The 20,828-nt window shown below is 43.5% G+C and overlaps 1 protein-coding gene across 2 annotated transcripts in view; it reads right to left on the bottom strand.

The window, feature by feature from the left end:
* dscaml1 (Down syndrome cell adhesion molecule like 1) overlaps window positions 1–19,260 on the bottom strand; it is a gene marked incomplete at its 3' end in the record, with an annotated part of 90,183 nt that extends 70,923 nt beyond the window's left edge. For both annotated transcript variants that reach the window (XM_083984514.1, XM_083984513.1), the window contains exons 1-2: window positions 19,181–19,260; window positions 11,239–11,385 (exon numbers count right to left, since the gene is read on the bottom strand). In XM_083984514.1, the coding sequence (XP_083840640.1) occupies window positions 11,239–11,341 (103 nt within the window). In that variant the 5' untranslated portion in view covers window positions 11,342–11,385; window positions 19,181–19,260. The remainder of the gene's footprint in view (window positions 1–11,238; window positions 11,386–19,180) is intronic.
* Window positions 19,261–20,828: the final 1,568 nt, after the last annotated feature.

The raw sequence follows: 20,828 nt of genomic DNA on the forward strand, positions 1-20,828 counted from the left end.
AAGAAAAACAAGTTTGGAGGGAGAAAGAGCGCCAGCACAAATCAGCTTAGTGCCTACGACTTGTTGTTTTCTTCCCAATTCTTTCCATTTTGCTGCTGCTAATGTGGTATTTGGGGTATTTAAGTGCGAAAGCGACTGTAGCTATTACGATACATTTGATTTTGTGGAGAAGCTGCATCTGACATACATTGTATTTTCAACTTTGCAGTACAGCAAAGACGTACTGTAGTCAACAAGGATGAATGAGCTGTAGTGCAAGCTCTCAACTGTCAATCTGTGCTCATACACAAGAGCTTTGTCCACGAGAGTGGGTGGGGGAGTTTGCGCATGTGTGTGTGTGTGTGAGGCCAACTCCAGAGAGAACGTATCAAGGCTAGAATGACTTTCAACTGAAATGTATATGAGATTCAAATTACATTCTCTTTTTCCTCTATACTCTCCCTTCCCGCACTCCTCTCCTTCCTTCCTTTGTCTTCTGGGAGCCTTAGTCAGCTAAGCTCAGATGTAAAAAGATTTTCTTCTCTCTTTTACACACACACAAAAATACAAAGAAAAACACACACACACAAACATAGACTTTTTCTTAGTCGAAGGGCAGTTGGGATGTAAAAATAGTGGTCAAATAAAAAGTGAGTCAGGTTTCCAGAGGAAGCTTCCTGTTATCTGTGCCCTATATGGAAACTTGTGACCTTGGCTAATGTTAATGTTAATGGTTAATATTAATTTATGTATGAGATCTTTTTTGCTTTAACAAATCCCATTTCAAGCTAATACAGCAATATAATAAGAATTGTTACGATAACAATATTCCCTAATAATGCTATCCTATCCATGTGATGATATAAGGCAACTAAAATACATTGTGTACAACTCTGCCAAGTCGTTGGGGGCGACAGGACCAATCCTGATGACAACCCATTTAAGGAAATTAGCAAAATCTTAAAAAGCCTTAAATCTTGACAGAAATGATAATTTGACATTATTTGTGATGATTATCAGTACTGATCATGATCCTACTGTATTTAGGCCATGTCAATCAGATTCAAAGTTTTCAACAGTCGTCAACAAGAGTGCCTGGCAAGACTGACACTGCTCCCATATAGCTTATACACACAATGCTTCTTCTTCCAGCACCTATAAAGCTCTCTCATTAACACCTTATATTTAGTTCATTTCATCTCTTCCAAAGCCAAAGCATGGAACTGACAAGTTATAGTTATACAAGTGGTTGTGAGCTACTACCTAATAAGTTGGCCAAGAGTGTTGAACTGTCATCATCACCTTGAAACCAGACAGAAAAAGTTACTTTTTATATCCTACCGTTATTGGAAGTTGATTTAATTAATTAACAACTATTGTCTAATAAAACAGTAAGTCACACAGTAGCTACCACTACCACCACATACATTATCCAATATGTAGTCACTACCAACCCAAACGTTTGGCACAAAAAAATCCAAGTTACAAATTGGGGAGTGAGTCTGTTTGAAAATTGTTTCTGAACACTACAGTGTGCAGCTGTTCTAGGAAATTGTTTCAATTTCTGATCTTTTTTTAATCACACATTTTTGAATGTGTGTCTTTAGATGATCTTGTAATTTGCTTTGGGATTCTGAAACCTATGCACATTATTACAAACAAATTGTGACATATGAAATCCAGGGGATAATTCCCATTCCAAGATGTCCAGGGTTCACCCTCACCCTATCTCAAATGGGGATTGGCTCAAGCTTCCCTGCAAACCTTCACAGATGAGCAGTATAGCCAATGGATGGATGGATGGATTCAAATTTGGTCACTAGAAGTGCTGCTCATGCACGTAAAGCACAGGACGTGAGTAAGGAGTGAGCCATTAGCTCAGTGAGGGTAGAGGGGGTGAGGTAGAAAGGAAAAACATGGAGAATTCCTCCCAAGATATGTTTAAAACTCACATTGCTGTTTTCAAACAATGTCTCCAGTGAGACAGAGTGAGAGGAACAGAAAACTTGCATTGCCCTGGGCATTGTAAAACAATGGCTATGCACATGAACAAAACAGACAGAAAAAAAAGAAAGAAAACAGACTGCACTTTCAAAATACGGTACAGAAAGTGAGAGCGGAGCGGAGAAAATAAGTAGGTGAGGGAAGAAAAGGAAGAGGGCAGGCACGCTGAAAATAGCAGAAAGGGAAGGAAAATAATGATGCAAAATAAGAGGTGGTCAGGTGGGCCTGATAAGCGCTTGAGAGGAATAAATGTCAAGTCAAGCAGTAAGAGAACTCTAGGAGGAGGAGGTAAAAGAGAAAGTGAGATAGAGAGAGTGCATTTATGATGCAAACAAACCCAGTAAGGCAACAAGAAGGACAAATCTGAAACTGTCTATTATGGATCAGAGCTGCTTGCATCATTTTGTCGCAGTGCCCAAATAAGAAAAGATGGCAAACTTAAAAAAATAAAAAAAAAAAACATTAGCTGCAAAGCAACCTTTCATGTGTTATACTCTACCGACTCCTATGAACTATTGACTTAAGTGTGTGTGTGTGCGTGCGCCGATAGGTCTTGTGGGAGTCCTCAGGGCATCCCATACATCCCAGAGAGCCCATTGATTAGCTATTAATAAGGCATAGAGATGCCATAGCTCACAGGGGAGGTCAGTAAGAGCTCGCTCACCACAGCTACACAGTTTAAATGAACAGATACGGCAGAGGTGAGGTGGGAGCAAAAGGAGGAGGAGAGAGAAGCTGGACTGTGGAAAAAGGGGGAAAAGAAAAAACTGAGAAGCATCCCGGCAAAGAAGGGAGAGCAGGTAAATTGTGACAATCTGTTTCACCTGTCTTCTGCCCACTCCCCTACTGAGTTATTCTACCTCTCTCTCTCTTACTTTGAGGCTCTCCATCTTTCTCTGGCTGCCTCTGCCTGTGTCCATTGTGTGCTGCGTGTCAGGGCTCTGCCGGCTGTCTCCATCCTGTCTTTGATTAGCTGTGATCTATGAGCTCCATGAAAAGAAATGAATAAGGAAAAGTGAGTAAGAGCCGCAAAAAGACGGACAGAGAGGGACCGGCAGCTGGTGGGTATATGACTGTGGTCAGATCAGGACACATCCCAGTGAAAGACACACAGAGAGGGAGAGGGAGAGAGAGAGAGATGCGTCAGGCAGGACACATTTGCATCTCTCATTCTGTTTTATTTGCTGCAGTTTTCAACCATTTTGTTCCTGGTTCCTCACTCCGCTGCCTTCCACCTCCTCCTTCTCCTCCTCCTATCTTTCTGTCCCTCCTCAGCTACCCTCCCTCTTTCCCCCCCCCCTTGCATGTACATCTTCAGGTCACGGGTCATTAAGTCAGCTCCAGAGGGGATGTGTTGGAACAGGATATCTCTCATATTGCCCTGCCCCCACCACGCTACTAAAACACAAATATGCATAAACACACGCACGTCTCTGCAGCCACACGTGCACACACACACATCAACGCTATACTCCATCTCTCTCTCTCTCCCTTTCTTTCTTTCCTTCTGTCTGTTTATTCGTCTCGCTCTCTTTGAAGACACACACAGTGAAAGACCAGACAAGTTTTTGAGCTGTTGGTCAACCTACTCATTAAATGATAAAGATCACAGTCCTCAAATTCATCATTTGCTTGACACACCACAAAAGAGCACTCGCACTGCACGCCAACACCTCAACATGCACCGTAAAGGCTGCGTTTTTATTATCAATACATCTTTTGATTTTTGTTTCCAATTAACTGGAGAAATGCCAATCACAACTTATCCTAATCTTAGGATGAAGCCCTCAAATGTAAAGATATACTCACTTCACAGACAGTTTAGAGAAAAGCTGAAAATTGCTGAAATAATTGATTAGCAAAATAATTTCAGATTATTTTTATGTTACTCATCTAGCTGATGAAACGAGCAAACACTTCAGCTCGATACACTTTGTCAGACTCTCAGGAACAACACCAGGTTCTTTGTAATGTCACACGAGATTTTAAAGACTGCTGTGTGTTTGATTGTGATATGACGGCTATAATACTTTCATATTAGCCTCATACATCTGGAATAAATGACAATTCCCGAAGACTTTAGCTCATGCTTTTAAAAACCGAAAAGAAAAATGTCCCACCTTTACATGGTCACAACGATATGACAACCTCACAGCTCAATAACAGATATTTTTAGATTCTGGTATGCTGTTTACAGGCCTTTATAGATTACATGAGCTATTTGAAGATAATAAACAATTATTTTTTTTATTTATTTATTAGATCAGGCTACAAACCTGCGGCTCTGTGTACTGGATCCTGTTGGATGTGGATTCTTTTCCCCAAACTGACCAACAGACGAGTTTATTTTAAAGAAAGGTCAAAACAAGCGCAGGTGACAAACACTGTCAGACTCTAGCAAAGGCTTGGCCGCAAATTCATACACGCACACAGACACACACACACATACACGCCTACACTTCTTCACCATGGTTGTTGTGCACTGTCAAACAACATTAGATTGCAAGGCGGTGTCAGTGGGATAATTAGAATAACACATCCACTGTATTCTTCATTATGTGTGTCATCTTCACTTACTGGCTGTGGCTCCTCAGTGACGACAACCACCCCTCCCCTCCTCTTCCCTCCCCTCCCCTCCCCCCTGCGCCTCCCTTCACCCCTGACACGCAGACAAAATCTTATCCCACCCTACAAGACGTGCTTTTTTTAGGCAAGTCATGATCCCCATTAGTGATGGCCTCAAGTATAGATCTGATTGTCTGAACCCCCATCATGTATTTTTTCCCCTAATTAGTTCCTTGGGCTGCAGGAGGAGGAGGAGGAGGAGGAGGAGGAGGAGGAGGAAGAGGAGGAGGGACGAGCAGTGATACAGAAAGTTGAGGCAGGAGCATCACGGCTTAGAGGAAGAGGGGTGTTGGCGAGGAGATGGTGGTGGGTGATGAGTAATGCTCTGACGTTGTTTCTGCATTCGCCAAAATATCTGTCTGCTGGCATGCACTTACACTACTATTGTAGGTATGTATATGTGCAGGCGGATGCAACCGGGCGTGGATCCATTCAGTCACCGTGCTGCAAAACACAGCAGGCAATGAGCTCACGCACAAAACGACAGGGACTATATACAGTTCAGAAACAATAACAACAACAACAACAAAAAAACGTGTCGGCCATCAGGTCAGACACAAACAGGAGCGCGGCGGCAAAATTTCACATGCATGCACTGGCGCACACCTTGGCTGTGTGTGGTTAATGAATAACTAACTAGCAGAGAGGAAAGGGAGCCATCTTCTCTGAGTAAGGCCAAATGAATTCGCCGAAGCGCTATGCAAATGTTCCCTGGGCTAACGAGACTGCCTGCATGATTGGAGTGCCATTGAAATTCTCCTCGTGCACAGCCCTCTCTCACTTCCTACCTCCCTCCCTTCTTCAATCTCCCTCCATCTCTCCCGCCATTTCAATCTCTACACAGAACATCCATGTTCCTATCTATCTATCTATCTATCTATCTATCTATCTATCTATCTATCTATCTATCTATCTATCTATCTATCTATCTATCTATCAACCAATCAGTCAGTGGATCTTGAACGCTCTAATTTATCATTTCCTTTCAACACTCAAATCATGTCATCCACAGAGATAAACACTGCAGCCCTATCAGTGCCTGGACAGCAGTGAATGCCCCTGTGTCTTGCTCACTCTCTCACTCTCTCTCTCTCTCTGTCACTAATACACACACACACACACACACACACACACACAAACACACAGAGTCCGCTCAAACAGAGCGAGCTCAGAGTCGCTCTGCACCTGTTCTCTCTGTAAAACATCCAAACATGAGTGCTGAATAAATAACCCAACCTAACACGCATCAGTGCCAGGTTCACACACACACACTCACACATACGCACGCACACACACACACACACACAAACCACAGCCCATAAACACACATCAATAAGTAAACACCACCCATTTCCCCCCCATCCCACCCCACTCCACCCCTCAACACACCCTCATAGGTACAAACTACCACCATCCTAAAGACTAGAACACACACATGGATGGGTAGGATGTGCGTAATGGTTAATGGTCAAAAACTAACAGGGATGAATAAAACAAAAAAAGGTGAAACGTGTGGAGGAGAGGGGGTAGTTGTGAGGGGGGGGGGGCATTAAGCACTTGTCAGATGCATCTTTAATGGCAGGACACAGTGGCTTTAGAGCCCCCAGCCTCCTCTTCCTCCCTGGGGTGCTGGGGACAGCAAGAAAACTGCACACACACCTCTCTCTTTGTCCATCTGCCCATCCTCTCTCATGTCCTCATATACCTACTCGCCTCATTCCATCATCCCTCCATCCCTCCATCCCAATGCCCACTTCGCCATCTGCATAATTTAGCATGTCATGCTTTTGTGCCACTTTGTCTTTCATTTTTCTGCCTATTCTGCCCTTTTTTCCTTTCCTGGTGCCTGTCTGTTGTTCACTTTCAGGTTTGATGGAGTGGAAGGAAAAGACGATGCTTTGTCACTTCACCCTCTCCTAATAATAAGTGCCTCTAGAAAAAAAAAAAAAAAAAAGGAATGGCCGGCCGAGAGAGGGGAAAAAGTTAAGAGAAGAGTGGATGAACAGAGGAGCAGGGAGAGAGAGAGAGAGCGCGGAGGCCTCTGCAGAGTGGCGAACAAAATGGAGACTGGGACAGAAGCTGCAGCAGCTGTGGTGACGCTACACTTCACACAGAGAGAGAGAGAGAGAGAGAGAGAGAGAGAGGCAGTGTGTGTGAAAGAAACGGGGGATTAAACAACCTCAATCAATGAATGCAAAATACAGGCGTCACACTTTTCCACTCCCTCTCTACCCTCAACTCTCTCCCTCCCATTATATCGACCAATCACTGACTCCATCTATCTCTCTATCACCGTGTGTCACTCTCTCTGAGGTCCCACTCCCTTAACACAATAAATAAAGCAGAGGAGTGGGAACAACACAACACACAACCTGCAGGAATCCACAGGAACTTTTGAACAAGTTACAATCAATATACTTCCAATAATCCATGTAGTGCTTTTCTTCACATTTACAATACAGTAGATCAGAAGTCATTGACATAGCAGCTGCGTCAGGTTGGTAAAAACATGAATTCCTGCGTCTGATTTATCACTGCTGTACAGCTCGCACTGTTTATGCTTTCTTCAACATTTAACGAAGCATGTTATTCAGTTTAATATCTTCAATAACAGCATGTAATGTGATTCACACAAGCATTATATTTGTATCGAAAGGAATTTAAGAAAAGAAAAGCTGTATCTAACGTGTGAAATTTTACAATAGTGATCCAATCCATTCAATCTTTTAAAAAATAAGACAGAATGAGACATAAAAATATATATATATAAAAAAAAATTCCTGAAAATCGTTCTGAAATATGATCACGATGTGCCTTTTATTTAGACATATCTTTGGTAATTCTGTTATACAAACTCTTGTCACTTATTGGCTGACACACATCCAGATGTCGATATATTTGCAATGAGATAATATTTGCCGATACCCTGACACAGCCAGTTTATTGGCCTTGCTCTACTGTGCCTGCACATGTACAGAATGTCACCTCAAAACACACAACACCATCACCATCCTATTCTAGACCATGCACCATGAAATTTACAACTCATAAAATCACAGTCAAATAAAGAAAGAAAGAAATTGTTTTGTTTTGTTTGGAGAAAAAAAAAAAGGTTTATCTTCACATTTGACAGTGGCAACATGTATATCTATGCTACCTGTCACTGAACTGTGCATAAATATGCAGCTATGTTCTCTGTGTGTGTGTGTGTGTGCGCGCGCACGTGTGTGTGTGTGTGTGTGTGTGTGCAAGAGTGTGGCGGAGCTCAGCCATGGTGATGCACTAATAAAAATCAGGCAGCGATGCATCCTCACACCTTCCTCATTCCGCCCGCCGGTTCGCACCCGTTACCATGGCGACCAGATAAAACTCACACTGTTTTAAGCTCCAGCTGGAGGAGGAGATGGATACTAACAAAGTGACATGATGCACACACGCTCACGCACACACGCAGACACACACGCGCAGCACACAGATGAAGTTCCTTCATACACATCCGTCAGCGGAGCGTTTCTCTTTCAGTTTCCCTAACTGACAAGCAAACAAATGCTAATTTTCTAACCGACAGCAACACCAGCAAACCATCAATTAGAGGGAGAGACATGGCTGGATAGAGAGATAGCAGGAGAAGGGGAGGTATGACACGGGAGTATAAACCAGGATAGCCAGTCAACACACAAAGCCCTCCTCTGTTTGACTGTCTGTCTATCTATCTGTCTACACACCCTCCCCTCCCATCCCACACACACACACACACACACACACACACACACACGCGCTTCTTGAACGGGCCTCAACGCAAACAGATCTGGCTGTCAAACAGTGACACGACACCCAGGCAGGGTCGTCTCGCAGTGAGGCCAGCTGTCAGCAAACACCCTCCTGCCTCTTCATCAAAGCCCATTCAAACTCTGCTTTATTGACCAACACGGCCGCCCGTATGACATGTGTCATCCCGCCGGGGCGACACCTTGGCATGCACTGTCCCTAATAAATTGCAAACCGCTAGAGCATCTCGAGTGCTATCAGAGAGAGAGAACGATGTTCACGCCACCGGGAGCTGATGGATGGAGGGATGGATCCATGGATGATGGTGTGGGAGGGAAGAAGGGAGGGAGGGAGGGGCGCACAGCGAACGTGCACTCACTCCCGCCTGGGTGTGCGTGTCTGTGTGCGGCCACGGTGCTGACACAGGCCACCAGTCTGTACCAGGGAGGGAGAGAGATGAGAGGAGGCTTGGAGCCAAAGATGGACGGAAAGAAGAAGAGGAGCACTGTGTTACTAATAAGAGCTATTCATCAGCCCAGCAGAGAGAAAGAGAGGAGGAGAGATGGAGAGAGAGAGAAAGATGGAAAACAAAAAAACCTTTTCAAATGCAAATTCAGATGGTGCAGGACGATTATTTTAATTATCAAATAAGTTATCAACCCTTTCTAATTAATTTGTTGGTTCATCTTCACTAGAAAATGTCACAAAATAATAAATAATGCCTAAGGTATATTTTCCACATCTTATGTTGCTCAGTTAAGAGACATATACGTTTATAATGATATAAATCAGATAAAAACAGCAAATTCTCACATTGCAGATTGGACAAGCTGATGTTCCAGGGTATTTGCTGGAATAATTAATCAGGCATCAACATAAAAGGAATGATTGGCAATTGTTCTGATAATCAATTAACTTTTACACAATAAGATTGTGTTTACAATGAAAATAAATACCATTGATGTTATTCTTGAACATCTGGACATGATTCAAACTTAAAAAAAACTATATTTTCTTATAAACTTATATTAAAGAGATGACTAATATAAAAAGATTAAAGAATATTATGTAAAAATACTGTAGTGAATTATGATCATATTCATGGGGCAAATGATGTGAAACTATTTTTATCCTAAAGACCGACTGAGAAAGCTGCTCATCTGAACAAGTGTGTGTGTGTGTGTGTGTGTGTGTGTGTGTGTGTGTGTGTGTGTGTGTGTGTGTGTGTGTGTGTGTGTGTGTGTGTGTGTGTGTATGGTCATGCTGGCCACACATGCTCTTGCTTGTTCATATGTGCATGTTTTACCAAACACGTCCATCAGCTGATCAATAACATACTCCCACTGAGCTCTCACCACACTGCCATGATACAGTGGCTTGTACAAACACACACACACACACACACACTAACACACAGAGCTATCAGTCAAACAGACTGGCCCGGTCTCACCACTCTCACACTGAGGGATCCGTGACAAGAGAGAGGGGAATCCAACAGCAAGCTTTATCGATCCAGACTGGAAACCCCCCTCAGGCCACACACACACACACACACACACACACACACACACACACACACACACACGTACACACGCATGCTCCCACACGCACGCACTACAGCTGTGCTGGATCAATGAGTGCTCCCGTGTGAAGGACAGAGCCATACAAAGAGGCACACAAATTCAGACACACACACACCTCAATACACACACACACACACACACACACTTGCACACACTATTGAGAGAGATGAAAGGGCTGCTCGGTATCAGAGAGCAAGATAAGAGGCTGAGGGAGCAATACGTATCATCTGACCTAAACAGTCTCATCTGACACCCTGCAATTTGCCATTGCTCCGCGGAGCAAATGTTAACACTGCACCACACAAGCCTGCACACACACACACACACACACACACACACACACACACACACACACACACACAGTCCACCAATGCGCAGGCCTATAGTACAGTAGCATGTCGGAGGATCAGTTTCAAACTAATATCATCATTCCTCAGTAAAACACTGAATGAGTCAAATAGAGGATCAGATGAAGGCAGGAGAGCAGCTCCAGACACGGCAGAGCCCCGGAGGTGTGGCTGCTCTCTTTTGGGTGACTGTGATGAGCGGCTGAACAGATCTATCACTCATCAAATTAGAAACCCCACCATCACCACCACCACCGCCACCACCCAAGCCCACACACACCTCTCAGTCCTTCCCATACACACAGAGAAAGAGAGAGAGAGAGCACTATGTCTACTAATGCCTGATTTATCCCTGTAACACAGCTATTAACTACAGCAGTGTCAGTTAGTGAGTGAAGAGCAAGGGATGTGCCAGGTAAAGGGCATTTCATCAGACTTGAATGATTGGAGCTTTTTTTTTCTCTCTTTTCCTCCCTCCAGGGACAAAACAGGAGATGTCACCAGCACAAATAAATTGATTAGTATCGATTAAAGGCTGTCAACAATCACAAACAGGGGGAAACAAGGAGGAAAACTCCATTACAAGAAAACTGGTTAAAAAAAACAATTGCATTTTTTAAGATACTAACACAGCTCAGGGTTTGTGGTTTTATTCAGTCTAAAAATAAAAGGGGAGATTTCTCATTGCAGTAAGGGCAAATGTTGCTGAGTCCACTGGCATACTGGGATGACATTGATCATTTGCTTTCCATTATTACCCACCAACTGATCAAACACTGCAAGTACGCACTCAGCCAAATAAAACTCACATCGTTGTACGATCACGGTACATGTCAGCGAGAGGACATTAACAGAAAGGTGGATGTGGGTATGTTTTTTCTTGTGCGTTTATCTTTAATGACCACCTCGGGATATACTGTATATGTTCCTACCTGGGACGATGGAGACGGTGTCTTTCTCCCAAGACACCACACTGACGTACTCCTGGACGGCTGAGGGGATGAGGCACTTGAACACGGCAACATTACCCCGCATGGAGCGCTGGTCGGCCACACGGACTGTGTAGGGCTCCCTGAACACTGGTGCGTGGAGAAGAAGAAGAGCCAGAGTTAGTCAGAGGAAGACTCATGGTTGATGGTAATATGGTCATGATTGTGAATTTGAGGTTAAACCAAAGTAGTGAAAGTCAAGGCAAACACATTTTCACAGAGTCTGAGATGAGGTCTTCAAACAGACCAATAGACAAAAAGCATCAAACTGTCACAAAAACAAAAGTGGGGCCAGTGAATGTTTGACATTTTGGGGCCTGTAGGACAACACAGTGGTTCTCAAACTTTTTTACATCAAGGACCCCTAAACTGACACAAATTAGACCACAGACCCCCATTGGGCAAAATTTGGAAACAAACACCAGAAATACATAAGTATTTGTTCTGAGACTAAATAATATTACTCTTTTAGTCAATGTACATTCAAATTAGGACCAATGGCATGAATTTTAGGAAAACTCTAGAGAAATTCCAGGAAAAAATGTAATATTTCTGGAAAAAAGTGCACTTTATTCCCAAAATATAGAGGAAAAAAAAATCAGAAATTTCTCAAAATTTTACCAAAATTTAGAGAAATTTCTGTGGGGGACCCCGGACCCCACTTTGAGAACCACTAGGATAACAAACCATTGCCATGCCATGTTTACTTCAGCAAAATTAATGGTTTCAGCAACACGTCTTACTCCCAAGAACCAGAGGAGACATCTTCATGTTGTTTGTTTATTCCAAACAGCAGGCTAGAACCAAAAGATATTTAGTTTGATATACAGTTTGTTCATAAAAATCGTTGCAGATTTATTTAGTCACCCTTGCAACTGATGAATCAACGAATTGTATCAACGCTGTTTTAGGGTAACAATTCATTGTTCTTTGCTGTGTACAGCTTACATCACTTTATGTTGTTTAACCCTTTGTAAATCCTGTTTAACCCTTTGTAAAAGCAAGGGCTGGTCTCATGAACAAACTTGCCTGGTGGTCTGTCCCCCCACATTAGGCCAGCGGTTCTCTCTTTAGCCCCACATTTAAAGGCACACCATGATCGTAAGGAGGGCTGACTCGGAGCTGCGGTGAAGGGGATACGCTGTGAGTGGTCCTCGGCCTTTTAAAGAACAACGCCACAGATGCTATGAGACGGGCGAGGAGTCGAGGGTTGCTCACGGCCGACGGAACTGTCACATGCAGGCGCCAGGCGGCAAAAAACACACCCCCTGCACATGGCATGCAGAGCACTAGGCTGCGAATCTGTGCCAGTGTACAGAAAGGATGGTGGTGATTAAGACGGGCTTAATGATGAAAACAGTAGCCTGTAGCTAACCAAATTATCTCTCCAGTTAACTCTGTCACATTTAGATTAGTGAGAAACGTGAAATGCTGAATCAGAGCATAAATTTTCATTAAATAAATTAAGTACAGTGAAATTAAATTAATGGATTATTTTGGTGAGGAGGAGAGGCAGGTATGGTTCAAGGGCACGCTAGCTTGACTGAGTGAACAGGGAGCTGTGCTCTCCAAACTCAACTCTGTGGGGCCTGCACCGCACCCCCAAATCACATTTGTACAAAGGGATATTGCCAAATATTTCCCCAGTAACTTTGACACACACTACTTGGAATGAGCAAGATGGGAAGAAAAAAAACACAATTACAGAAATCAGATGAGGTCTCAGGCTGACGTTGTCTCTGGCATGACAATCTAACACAATCTATCAACCGGGCTTCCTTTAGAAATGAGGACAGTAATGGCTTAACAATGTAAAACACACACACGCGCACACGCACAAATACACATGCACAACACAGGGAGGGGGCCCCACCCTCTTCGCTCTCTCTCCCCCAGCTCTCCAGTGATATAATTAACGCCTAGCCTGAAGGCCAGTTTCCTTGGTCATTAATAATGCTTTATGCCAGCCGCCACTGTCACTGGAACCCAGTGGAACCAAAGCCAATGTCCTTGTCCAAATGGTGGGGAGTCTTTCACCTTAAAGTGTGAGGTTTAAACTTCCAAGTCTTTGTTTGATTCTGTCCATTGCTTTTACATTGTTCTACTTTTCCATAATTGGCTGAACTTTGGACCCTTTCTCTTTTTTTTTTTTCCTTCGCTGACTTATGAAGGAGTTAAGATTGGAGTATAGCGTAGGACTGTTGAAGTTTAACCTTGCACCATACAGTATGACTATACTACATGAGTTGCGCTGCTGCCTGGCCACTTTGTATCTCAGCTGAATCGATGGCTGCGGTGAGAGATATATCCCCCGGAGAGCACATCACTTCTCACATTGGTCACCTGGCACACAAGAGCACTAATCTGAGCTGAAGCCTCATTTGTAAGCAAATCAAAGCTAAAGGACAAATAATTCCAATCAAGTCTTCATTTCAGTTATTCATTTAAAGAGCCCTTGCTTCCCACTGATGCCGTCTACCTGCAGATCAATAGCCAGTATCGACTGAGCAGCCTCGGCTGTTGTGGCCCGGCCAATTCTTTCAATCATTTATTTACTCCCTGATTGACCCTGCTGCCTCTCGTCAATAGCAGGGAAAATCCCCAATGCCCACCGAGCCTCTCATAGAGTGTTTAAAATCAGCTTGACAGCTTGTAAATGTTGGCTGCAATGACGGCAGTCACTGTGCGTCACATCAGCGCAGGTTCAAATCCAGTCAAGGTCACCTCAGGTTTGTATTTCCCGTGCTGTGACCCCAGCTTGTCCGACACTTGCTAACCTTTACAAAAGTGTTGTCTAACCACTTCTCTCCCCATTAAAACCAGTCAAATAAGCCCTTGTGTGGCAACATGCCCTTGTACAAAACCATGTATCCACCTCCGATCAGAGGCGACTGTTATGATAGCATTGTCATTTAACACACGTTCCTCTTCCAAGATATGAAAGACACAGAGAGGGGGGTGAAAAAAAACATTACATATTCATTCTCTTAAGCCTTGTGACAGGATGCAAATGGTAACCCAACTGATTTGTGTGTAAATTGCACTCCCCCTCATCGCATGCGCAGCAGAATCATTAGGATGTTACTGATGCCTGACTATATGCAGCCCGGTTGCCTAGGAACGAGCTAAAACATGGGTCTGGTGCACTGGGTGCACTGGGAGGCAAGTCCTGTATCACTGTCGCTTCAATAATTAACGACGGGGAAACCAAATACTGCATTTACTTATTCATAAAGCGAGGCCGCAAAAACACTGAGAAGGAGAAAGAGAGAAGGAGGAAAAATAATGAAATACAGGAGAAATGAGTGGATGCAGGTTTCATTACTGAATGGATAAGAAAAGGCGATCTTGTGTATCAGGTTCAGGGACCCTACAAACTGTATTAGTAAGGAAATGTCAGCCAGAGAAGAGATGAGGAGGGCAGATGGAGGAAAGGGATCTAAACACCTGCTGTCTTGGCCCAGGCTTATGTAGATTTGTGTGTTTTAGTCAGGACAAAAGGGAGATGAGGTGATCTCACTGAACAGGTGTCCTTGTTTCCCTGGGACTCAGGCAGAAGACTTGCAAAAAAAAAAGTAATTATGACTAACTGTATGTGGAAAAGGTGTGTTTTCATTTTTACTGTAAAGTCACATGTGAGAGGAGAGGAGAGGAGAAGAGAGGAGAGGAGAGGTGAGAGGAGAGGAGAGGTGAAGGAGAGGAGAGGAGAGGAGAGGAGAGGAGAGGAGAGGAGAGGAGAGGAGAGGAGAGGAGAGGAGAGGAGAGGAGAGGAGAGGAGAGGAGAGGAGAGGAGAGGAGATTAAAATACAGTAGACCCTCATTCCTGAAGCTACAGTATAGTTGCTGCCAAACTGCCGGATATGTTACACACACACACACACACAAAACACTCTGCTTTGGGCTTAGGGTCCAATTCAGAAGAATAGCTTAATGCTGAATCTTTTTGTCAATGTAAAATTGATTTTCTCTGCCTTTTTTCTGTGATAATACACTGACAGCTGGCAGATTGCCTTCCATATTCTCCTCAAAGAAAGAATAGGTGGAGGTGGTGTGTTAACTTAGGTACAATTCAATTTCAAAACATCCTTAAACTATGCAGGACAAAAAAAAACAGAAATTCTAGCTTTGAATGACTTCTTTATTAATGTTTATCATTCTTTGGTTTGAGACTGAATAATGGTATCATGAAAATCTGAGTTTACAGTCCAAGTTTCACATAATTCAAAACCATCACTGCATTTGTTTTGGTTATAATCTTGTTTGCGGAGCAGAATGTTGGACAGATAATATTACAGTAACATATTTCCTATTTTGCCAATAAATGTGTTACAGAAAACGGGCATAAGAGGTTTCACCAGGTGAAAAAAGCCTGACAAGCTGGTTAGCATGACCTTTTAGTGGAAGAACTATGGTTAATGGGAGAAAAAAGAAGGAGAAAGCTACTGGTATAAATCTCACCAGATCTATCCAATCTTTACTGTATGGCTCATGTGCATGGCATGTGTATAGGTTAGGAGCAGCATGTAGGTGTTTCAAATGTTTTTCTCCTGCTTCCAAGTAGCCAGTGAATTCAGTTTTTTATACATTTTATTACACAGTCACAGTTATCTAACTGGCTGGAGAAAATATAGAGCAGGCTATTTATTACTTAACAAGTTACAAAAGTTTGGTAGTTGATTTTTATGCCACATGGAAATGAATGGAAGCCAATGGTAAGAAAGGTCATTTCACAGCATGCATCTGAAAATTAGTAGCAGTCAGTACTGGTAGTTATGGAGCTCAAACATGGACTCAGTATTTTATATAATGATTCTTTCTGGAACATTCCTGAGATAGTTTTTGTCCAAAACACAACTATTATTCAGAACTCTCAAATCTCAGTCTGAAAGCATTCACACTATCCATTTATGTTTAACTAAAAAAACAAATGCCTGCAATAGATTGATGTTTAGAAAAACACTAGAGAAGCTAATTAGAGAAAAGTTACAATCACAGAGCCAAATAAAAACATATCCAGGAAGAAAAGCAGCCCACATAGTGATTTTCATAAATGTAGAGCTATCCAGACAGGTGCTAGTGCTATTATTGGACCACAATCAGCATGCATGGGAGAGGGTGAGAAAGAGGGGGAGGGATGGAGAGAGATGTGAAGATGTGAAGAGAAGGGAGGTAGGAAGAGGGAGAGGGAGAGGGAGAGGGAGAGGGAGAGGGAGAGAGAAAGAGAGGGAGAGAGAGAGAAAGAGAGAGAAGGGTGGCGATGGGGCAGGGGGGTGGGGCAGAGTTTTTTTGGGGGGGGTGTCACACTTCGCGCTGTCAGCTGTCATCATTCTCCGGCGCCACCTGAGACAGGGCATGCCACACCCTAACGCTCACGCCTCTGTCGCCCATGGCAACTACAGGGTTGTGTATGTGCTTGAGCGTGTAAGTGTTGTGAGTGTGCATACGAGTGTGTCTGTTTGTGTGTGTGTGTGTGTGTGATATGCAGGACTATGGAGGTAATGAGGTGCACACACATGAATGTGAGGCCTGGTTATGGAGCTGTGGAGTTGTGGTTGCCTCAGCATTTAATTGATTAATTGTTGTAATTATTTGGGAGGGAAGGTCATCCCAACACTGAGGCTGGCTAGAAGGTCACTCTCACGCTGGAGGGACTGTCTTCCTCTGGGGATCACACTGGCCATATGGGTGTGTTTGTGTGTTGGTGGCGAGGAAGAGACTCCAGCAGCATTTTGGAGAAGAGAAGACGAGTTTGTTTTGTTGTTATGGCGGATAATGTGTGTGTGGCAGGGAAGTGCTGACTGTTTCTCCATGCAGGATTGATCAACACAGTCAAAATGTCTGCCTGGTTATTACCATGACCTGAAAATCCAGTTGGTTTTTTTTTCATGATCCTGTTCACATCCCTCCATGTCTAGCTGACTCTCCAAAATCTTTCTTGCCAAACACCCTGACAAAGAGCTGGCAACTAAACACCAAGAGCCAGCTTGATGAAAATGGCTCTGTGTGCGTGTATCTGTGTGTGTGTGTCGCTCTGTGTGTGTGTGTATGTGTGTGTGTCTCGCTATGTGTGTGTGTGTGTGTGTAGTTAGGGGACTTTCCAGTCCATGGACAGATGGAGAGACTGGGAGACAGGAGGCTTGCTGGCATGAGCTATGCAAAGGCTGGTGTGCATGTAAGAGAGAGAGAATGTGTGTGTGTGTGTGTGTGTGTGTGTGTGTGTGTGTGTGTGTGTGTGTGTGTGTGTGTGTGTGTGTGTGTGTGTGTGTGTGTGCAAGAGAGCGTTGTATACATGTGTATCCAGTGTGTATCACGTTAGGTCATATGCATGTGTTTATGATGTTTATGTGTGTGTTTGTTAGTGTGAGGAAGAGCAGTAACACCTTCCCTCGGTGTGTTCAGCGCCTCTCTCCAGCTTTGACCTTGGCAGGGAGCGCGGACAGGTCACCAAACCAACTGTCTGCGTGGCTGCGTGTCTGTCTTCCAGAGGATTTTTAACACACAGGGTCAAGACGTGGCGCTTTCACACACTTCACCCCCACTGAGAGAAGTTGTTGGTGTAGTAAGCCAATATGACTGCCGTTTGGGTGAGCATATTTACAGATGCTGGGCTGTAACTAGGTAATAATGTTGTGACAATTTCAATGCGTGCCCAAGTAAACTCCTCCCAGCTGAGGATTCAGACCATTTTTATAAATATGCAGTCAAGTTAAAGGTTATAGCTCCAACTTTTTCATCAAAACGATTAATTTAAAAATAATACATTCACAGAACGTCTAGAGGGGTACAGAATAAAAGTATTAATTTTACAGATTTTTTTTTACAGTAGCTATAGCCTATAAATAATTGTTTTATAAATTTTGACGGATCCAAAATGTATAATTATTTACATCTGGTTATGTTGGCAATGTCAGCATGAAATGATCTCTGCACCAACAGCATTAGTACGTTGATGTCACGTGAGGCGGAGCTCAGGGGACCAGATCCTGATAGCTCTGTGGAGAAATGGCATTGTGCTAATGCTAATGCTAAGTAACGGTCAGCCGGTACTGTAACGTTTCCGGTGCAGGCGTGATGCTGCTGGTTTGTCGGGTTCGTCTGCAGGTGAGTTAGTGTGAAATGATTCAGATGTTAAATACGGTTAGCGTTAGCTTAGCTTTAGCTACTAGCCACTCCCTGTAGGCGTACTATTGAATGTTGGAGCCAAAGCGGGCGAGTGTGAGTGCGACACTTACTGGCCGGGAAGATTATACTTGTAGCTAACACTTTTAATGTACAGTACTCAACAGTAAAGTATAATTTCTTAGTTTATTTATTTATTTGTTTATTTCGGGCATGTCAATTAAATCATCATCATCACACTTCATCTTAGTTGTCTCTGGAAGGAGTTTTTCAAAGTCTAAAAAACCCTACTGATCAGTTATCACGAACTGGGCTTAGAATTTTTAACAAAAAACTTGTGTTACACTCTGGAGTTTGAATGATGTGGGCGTTGAAATGAAAAACAATATAAAGTTATTGTGGGATCCAGTGTTTTTTTAAAGCCTGCTTTATATTTCAGAATAAAAATGTGCTTCAGATGCTTCAATTCTGACCATTTAAATTTTTTTCAGAGGCGGGGGGGGGGCGCGGCTTTTAATTGGCAGGACTGTAGAGAAAGACAGGAAATGGGGAGGCAGAGGGAGGGGGAATGACATGCAGCAAATGGACACCGACTGGGGCTGGCTACAGTAAGGACTGCAGCCTCTCAACCCAGTGAGCTATACAGCGTCCCATTCTTTTAAAATGTTTAATTTCAAACTTTCAAACTGCCGGCAAACCCCCTGAAAGTCTTAAGTTAACTATCCTGTTAAAAAACCCTTTTGGAAAGAGTGTGTCCAGGCCTCACCTGCTTTGACGTGGATGCTGGGGCTTCGAATCTTGCCTGCCTGGTTCTCAGCAGTGCAGAAGTATTCGTTGTCGTGGATAATGCTGTTATAGGCAGAGGGAGAGAACGGGTAGAGCTGGAGGGTGCCGTTGGCATGCACGTGGCGGATATGGGGCACGTCGTAAATGTCGTCTCCAGCGGCCAGGTACCAGCGCAGGACGGCATGGGGGGCGCCGCCCGCAGGGCAGGGCAGGGACACCCCCACCGAGCTGGAGAAGGTCACCCGCTGCAGGGAGGCGTTCACAAAGTACAGCCGCGTAGAGACAACATCCTCACTGTTGGCTGTTGGTAGGAGAGAAAGGAAGACAGAGGTGGTTAGTTTATAGGTGTCAGCCAACTTTCACAGGTCAGACTGGTATGAAGAGAAGGGAGCATGTGCACAATCAAATAGTACTACTGAGAGAAAACTAAATCATTTCAGCTACACTCAAAACTGGGAGTGGAATACATCTGAACATCATAAAAACCTGGAACCTATTCCCCAATATCAAAATAACATCTGAACCTTTTTTTTTTTGATAAAAAGTGAAGGCTTTTTTCAAAAATATACAATAAAATCAAATGTATAATCAACATATATGACAGCACACACATTGATATTAATAGTTCATTAAAAAACAGTATCTCATGTTCCACACTTAATTTGGTTTTCGTGTTTTCCATTTTTTAATTACAATGTATTATTTCCTCTATATCCAAAAGCAAGAGCTGCAATTCTTTCCTTCTGTTTTTTGGAGTAAAATGCAAAATGTGTTATTTTTGGACATTGGCACCATCAGCATCATGGAGCTACAGAGACACCCCAGCCTATAGCGACCATATTCTTGAATCAGCATCTTTTTTTTTCCCCCAGTGAAAATGAAATGCCAAAAACTACCATTACACCAAAAATTACATTTACAATATCTGCCAAAATAATTGCAATATGATTTTTTTTGTTTTAGCATAAAGAGCAACCCTTGATAATGCTTTTGTAAAGTGAGCATTATTCACTTTACAATATGAATCCAACACAAACTTACACAGAAACACAAATGCACCATGCAAGTCGGATCTACAACAACTTCTTCCATGTGTGCTCAGCATCCATCGTCTCATCCCACATGCATTATCCTAATAATTCTAATCTAATGTACCCATGGAGTCCTTTTGGAAACCTGCCTCTCAATAGGAGGAAAAAAAATGGGTCACACAACTCAACTCACACAACCCCCCCCCCCCCCCCCCTGCACACCCACCCAGCCACCTTCATCTTTTCTGTACCTCCGTCGTTATCGGTATCCTCCGTCACGCAGGAAAACAAAGCATTCACATGGGCGTGATAGCAAACTGCCGTATGTCTTACTCAGAGCCTGTCACATCACTGTAGGAAGGCCTCCAACTGTAGCTGGAGAAGCCTGAGGAGTTGGCCAGATACCACAGATGTTGTAAAACAATGCGGTTGTGGCACATATGAAGAGCTGCTGCCAGATAAGTTGTCCTAGGGGAGACACACTACCATATATCCTCTCTCCACACAGCACAGAGTGGGGTATCGAGGTGTGATTCAAGATCTGTGTGTGTGAGTGTGTGTGTGTTTGCTGGGATTGGTGGTGGTGAGGGGCGTGAA

This window comes from Trachurus trachurus, assembly GCF_905171665.1.
Source record: "Trachurus trachurus genome assembly, chromosome: 13".
In the NCBI taxonomy this organism is placed as follows: Eukaryota; Metazoa; Chordata; class Actinopteri; order Carangiformes; family Carangidae; genus Trachurus; species Trachurus trachurus.